This window comes from Falco biarmicus, chromosome Z (genome assembly GCF_023638135.1).
Source record: "Falco biarmicus isolate bFalBia1 chromosome Z, bFalBia1.pri, whole genome shotgun sequence".
Classification (NCBI taxonomy): domain Eukaryota; kingdom Metazoa; phylum Chordata; class Aves; order Falconiformes; family Falconidae; genus Falco; species Falco biarmicus.
In genome coordinates, this window is record NC_079311.1 from 29,855,062 (window position 1) to 29,861,061 (window position 6,000).

The 6,000-nt window shown below is 41.7% G+C and overlaps 1 protein-coding gene across 2 annotated transcripts in view; it reads left to right on the plus strand.

Moving 5' to 3' along the window:
* Positions 1 to 5,605, plus strand: part of SHB (SH2 domain containing adaptor protein B) — an 83,291-nt gene extending 77,686 nt beyond the window's left edge. For both annotated transcript variants that reach the window (XM_056325150.1, XM_056325151.1), the window contains one exon: positions 2,893 to 5,605. In XM_056325150.1, coding sequence (XP_056181125.1) covers positions 2,893 to 3,076 — 184 coding nt within the window. In that variant the 3' untranslated portion in view covers positions 3,077 to 5,605. The remainder of the gene's footprint in view (positions 1 to 2,892) is intronic.
* Positions 5,606 to 6,000: the final 395 nt, after the last annotated feature.

Here is a 6,000-nt window from a genome sequence, read left to right on the forward strand (position 1 = left end):
AAATGGATGTGGATTTTATTGTGCTTTCTTGTGAAATAATTGCATAGAACTCACATTTTCAATGTCAGGAAAGTTTTACTTAGGAGTCTTGAAATTTAATTTCACAGATTTCTTTGATTCTTTTTGGTCTTTTTTCCTTAATAGTAGATTTTTACAAAATTTTCAAATCAAAATTGTTGTTGAACTAGAAGCTCTACTTAGTGGTTTCTGAAAATATACAAAGGGTAAAGGTTATACATAGCCTTCTAGTGAGATTTAGCTGGGAGTAGACCTCTGGAGGTATCTAGTCCAACCCCCTGCTCCAAGCAGGACACACTCATCAGGTTGCTGAGAGATTTGTACAGGCAAATTTGGAAAACTTGTGAGGATGGAGATCTCCTGGTCCCAGGGCTGCACTACTCTCATGAAGAAGGTTTTACCTATGTCCAGTGGGAACTCGCTTTGTTGTAGCTTGTGCTTTTTGGCTCTGAGAAACTTCTGACTTCTCTGTTACTCTCCCATGTAGGCAATGAATGACTGCAACCTGACGCCCTCCATTTCACCTTTTCATCTCCAAACACAGTTCCCTCAGCTTGTCCTTGAACATCATGTGCTCCCACACACCCAGACCATGCTTAGTGCCCCTGCTCTGGACTTGCTCCAGTGTTGGCTTCTCTTTTTTATGGGGTGCCAGTTACAGTTTCAACCTCACTGGTGCTCTGTAGGGGAAGTAGTCACTTTCTTCCAGCAGCTGGTACACTTCTGCTACGCAAACCAGACTGCAGTAAGCCTTTATGGGCAGACTGTTGAGTCATGTTCTGTATCCTGTCCACCATAGTTCCTTTTCTGGACAGTCATGCCCCAGCTTGCGCTGCTGCTTTGGTTTATTCCGACCCAAAGGGCAGAAGCTTTTTGTTTGGCTTGGTTAAATTCTATCAGGCTGCTATCCACAACTTCTAGGTCACGATCTTTTTTACTCACCTTCACAAACAGTGTGGCCTCCCAAAACACTGACCTGTCATGATATAGAGAAGATGTTGTTTGTTTGTTTGTGGAATTCTGGTAGCAGTAGACTTAATATACTGTAAGATTAATGACTATGTACTACCCAAACCTAAGTGTCTACATAGGTCCTTCTTAGGGAAGCAACAGCTGTCTGTCATGAATACATGGATTGTAGCATTTGTTTACATTAAAAGCATTTTCCTTCTGTTTTAAAAAGGGCATGTGTCCTTGCCCATTCTGCATTAAAGTGCATTTGGGAGGTTGTTCTACAGTTCTTACTGTACCCCTGAAATTAGCATGCATCTGTGATTGCATTAATTTATTTGCACACTTTCAAGGCATTTTGTAGCAAAGTAGATACATAGTAAACTGAAGAAAGGGAGCAGTACATCTGTCCTCTTAATGAAGTATTTAAAGATGCCACTTTTGTTTAAAGGAAATAATTTAGAGAGCAATTATGATTCAAGAGATATTTTTTTCTGCTAAGAAATTGATATTTAAAGCAAGCTTTTAAGCGTGTACAGCTATAATTGCAGCGTCTGGAGTGGTTTCTGCTCACCAGAAAGGATCACTTCATCAGGCAGTTGTTGAATACATCTGAAAGATATGAGCTTGACTGTGCCACAAGCACTTCTGGAGGGAATGCTGCACCTGATGACTAGAAAATTGCAGATTTTAGAGAAGTTGCTTTTAACATGGCATGGTGTGTTTTCCTGCTATAGCTTTCTGTGTCATCTTAAACTGGGTTTCCTTGCTGGCATAGGCCAACCCATTTTAACACTATTGTCTTTGTCCCCTGGACACACTTGGAAGAAACAATGGTTTGAAGCTAGAATAGTTGGGAGTGGGACATCAAGCAAGCGATAAAAATCCTCTAGGCCTTATTTAACATCTTGGAGTGTCGGAGCTGTCCTGTGCTCTTGTTTTGTCCTGGCTAAACTTTACACTCTTAAAATGACCTGTATGGCATGCTAAAGACAGCAGACACTGAAGGGTCACTGCTGGGAAGAGGTAGGGTCACCTCTGCCACCTACTGCACTACATGGCAGCATGGGTGCTACCTGTTGGAGTGCCACTATGTTGGATGGGTTGCTTTTGGTCAGGGGCAGAGAGGGCAGTTACCGTGCCACTCTTCCCTGTGTAATCATGAGCCTTCCCTCAAAAAGGCAGCATACATGCAGGCTGGAAGGTCATCTAGGCATTGAATGCTTCTGGTGTGGGCGTCATGTACTGGTTTCTGCCTGCAGAAAGGCTGTAGGGTAGCAGCCTTTTCTCCATGTGGGGCAGGTGGAAGTCTTTATGCCATTAATTTTAGGAATCGGCTCATCTGAGGAAGTTTTCCCAGCTGGAGCCACCGGGTTCTCCATATAGCCGTGTTCTGGGAAGTTGCTGCTGGGGTGGGATGGTTGTGATCTGTTCTGAGGTCTCCATGAGACAGAACAGGGCAGGTCTTGCCTCACCTGAATGAGGCTTATGGCCTGCCTATGTGTCTGTGAAGAGAGCCTCAGGCCTCTGACAGGACAAACCCAATGATACCTTTTGGTCTAGAAGTAATGATTGCTTGCAGTGAAAATTAAAAGTTCACAGGAAAACATGGGGGAAAGGGCAGGAACAGGAAAGGGGTTGTCCTCTGACACACCTCTGGATCAATTCCAGGGTAAGATAGCCTTGCATCTGGGTCCAGACAGCACAGGTGATGAAAACAAAATACTAGCTTAGGCTGCCTTTGTGTTGGACTGTCCAGGGGGGTTTGCAGTTAGCAGTTGCTGTCTATCAGTCTGGCCACTATCTTGGCCACCCAGGATCTGCTTGCATTTTGTTCTACGTTTCTGTGTTATGAAGGAGAAGCTGTGCTGCTTCTGTCTTCCCTATGCACAAGCATTAACTAACGCTTTGATTTTCTTACAGGAGCAGTCAAGGTTTTATGCACATGAAACTGATGAAAACCAAAGATAAATACATCCTGGGTCAGAACAGCCCTCCCTTCGACAGTGTTCCTGAAGTCATCCACTACTACACCACAAAAAAGCTGCCTATCAAAGGAGCAGAACACCTGTCACTGCTCTACCCTGTGGCTGTGCGGACCCTCTAATAACCTAGTCTCACCCCTTCCTGTGGATGGGAGGTGAGAGGTAAGCTGGGTTGCACAGAATTCATTGCTGGAATTCAGTGCTTGAGTCTGTGATGGGAAGTGTCAGCCTTTAGTCTTAAGAATGTGTGCACTCTGCAGAGTTGGGGATGGGACTGTGTATGGTACTCTTATGCTGCAGCTTGCCTCTAGAACTTCTACATAAGAGAAAGAAATCTTACTTTAGTGCAAGGAGAACAGATTTAATTCCCAGAGCTTCTCTGTGAATTAAAAGTACTTCCCAACAAAAGTTCCTCCTCCAAGTTTTGAGAAGAATCAACAAGTTCTTCTCGGCAGTAAAACACCAGCAACTTTAATTCTCTTGCTACCCTGAGAAACCTTTCCATGTGAAAGGGTAACCTGACTCTGAGGGACCCTAGGGTGTTCTTGGTGGACCTGAGAAGGAGCTGCTTAGTGGCAAGTCCCTGTGGCTCTGTCACTCAGCTTGGTGTGTTTTGGTTTTTTTAATGCAGTTTCTTGGGGTAGTCAAATGTTCAACTCCTATTAGGCACACAGTCTTAAAATAATTTTATGAGAGCAAATCATGGTCAATTATTTATGAATAGGGGATATAATTAAAAAGTAGTTTGATGTATATTTTTATCCTTTTTTGGTACAATAATCTCTTAAGGGTTACTGTCTTCATTTGCAAGTTTCATTCATGGATGCAGGCAGCTAATTCTGTTTGGGGCAGTTACACCATAATGTTTTAAGTAGTTGGAATGAGTTATTTTGATATGTGGGTTAGTATTTATGCGTGAGGGTGGTCAAAGGCTTTTATAAAGCTTTAGGAGGCAAACTCTTCACTTGCTCATTCATCTGGATCAAACAATTGTCCTACTGAGGCAGCAAACTAACAAGTGTGTGTCACACCGCCTTTCCATAAGATGGCTTTTTCAGCTGTATAAATGAGACTGCCATATGTAGCAGAGTAGAATTTGTTTTTCTGGTGTATGAAGACATTCTTAAAACATGGTCATTTGACATATACCTTCTGCCCAGTGTTCATTTTCATCACAAACAGAAGCCTCCTGCTGTATTTCAGTCATTGTCAGCCAGAAGCACTGCAGAAGCTGCTCTGTACCTTAGTCCTGCTAACTCAGTGCCCATCCACTTGAGAGAGATTTTCTACATGCTCTTTGTGCTCATTGGAAGGGTTAAGTGAAAAAAATATAATTGTGCAGAAACTGGAACTGGGGAATCAATAGCCTGCTAGTCCTCACTTTTTGCCATCTCTCACCTATGTCTAGAATGCTGTGCATTAACCCATCAGCTGTTGTAGTAGCAAACTGGTTATATGCAGTTTATGTATTTTACAGACTGCAATAGGACTGTGAAATTGTGTGTTATTTAATTCAGCTTTCTTACCTACTACTATTCCATTTCATGTATGCTTAGAAAGAAGTGCAAATCTGAAAATTGTAACGGAATAACCACTTACTGCCTGTAAAACTAGTGCTGCATTGTATTGTCTAATCTGATAAGAACCTCAAGGATGTTCCATAGAATGTCATTGGTGATGAACATTTTGCTTCCTTTTAAGCCTGTCTTGTTCTTTGTATGCCATCTAACACAATTTAAACAGAAGTGGATCACACATACGTGAGGAGCTCAGTGTTATTCTGTGCAGCAACAATAGAAGGTCAAACTATCTCACCCAGAATTTGAAGCTGCATTGGAATAGGTTCATACTGGTTTTCTGAGAGAAGGGTGGCACAATGGAGTATGAAGAGACAACATTCCTCTCCAAGTGAAGCCAAACTTCCCGTTTGGGAACATCACCCACTTGGCAAGAGCATACAGGCATTTTTAAGTTAGCATATTTTTCTCTCACCAGAGTAGGAGTTCATGAAGGTGGCAGAGCTCAAGAGAAATTAGGAATCAGATTGCATCTGCTGTTGTCTGATTCTCTGCCTATGTGAGCTCCAGCAATTCCATCATGCCCTTGGGACAGAAATATAGTATATTTCTTCTTTTGCATGTTGAAGTGCATTTTTTAGAATCTGGCGTTGTTGTTGCTGTTCTATGGCCTGTTTTTCTTCTTCTGTAATGGAAAAGTAAGCCTCTACTTTCTCTAGCAGCAATTGCCAGTAGAAACCAACAGCATCGTTAACCAAGGCCTTGCCAGGCTTTCTTAAGCACATTGTCTTTAGTTTATGGGGATCACTGTTTTACTGAATCTTTCTTGTCATGAGCCTGACTGAAAGTCAACTGAAGCCAACAGGTGCCACTTTATTGCTGTGTGCAGATTGTGCGTTGGGAAAATACTTGCTTCCTACAAATCAGGCAATATGCATCATACAAATGTGTATATAGATTATTACAGCTTCAAGGGTCAGATCACGGTTCTTGGTTCAGCAAAAGGAAATAATCTCAGAAAATTTTGGTTGTCTGTGGGAAGGTTTTTTCTGTGGGATTATTTTTTAAAAAGACTTCTAGAAAGTATTCAGTAATTACAGAATAAATAAAACCAGGATTTTGTTTGCACTGTAATGTTGTCCTTGTTTATTTAAGTGATTGTATGATATTTTTCCAGTGAAGGAATATTCTTCCCAGACTTATTAATGTATAGTGAAAATGCAGTGTGTTGCAGTGTGTAGTGTTGCATATAGGTGGAAGATCTCATAGTGATCATGCCTATATAGCATATTAAAAGTTTATTTTAAAAAAAAATTAAACCTCTCCCTTTTCTTCCTCTAATTGTCAATGTGTACTCAGATTGTCTTGAACAGCTAACTGCTGAGGCAGCCTTTCAGAACAACTTGCGTTTGTGTGTCTTAAATGTGCAGTGAAAGTTACCATTAGGCTATAATCTGGTTTGGAGTCTGGAAAATCATATGGCTTGGTTCTGCCCTGAGCAATTCTCGACAATGTGCACCTTTGCAAGG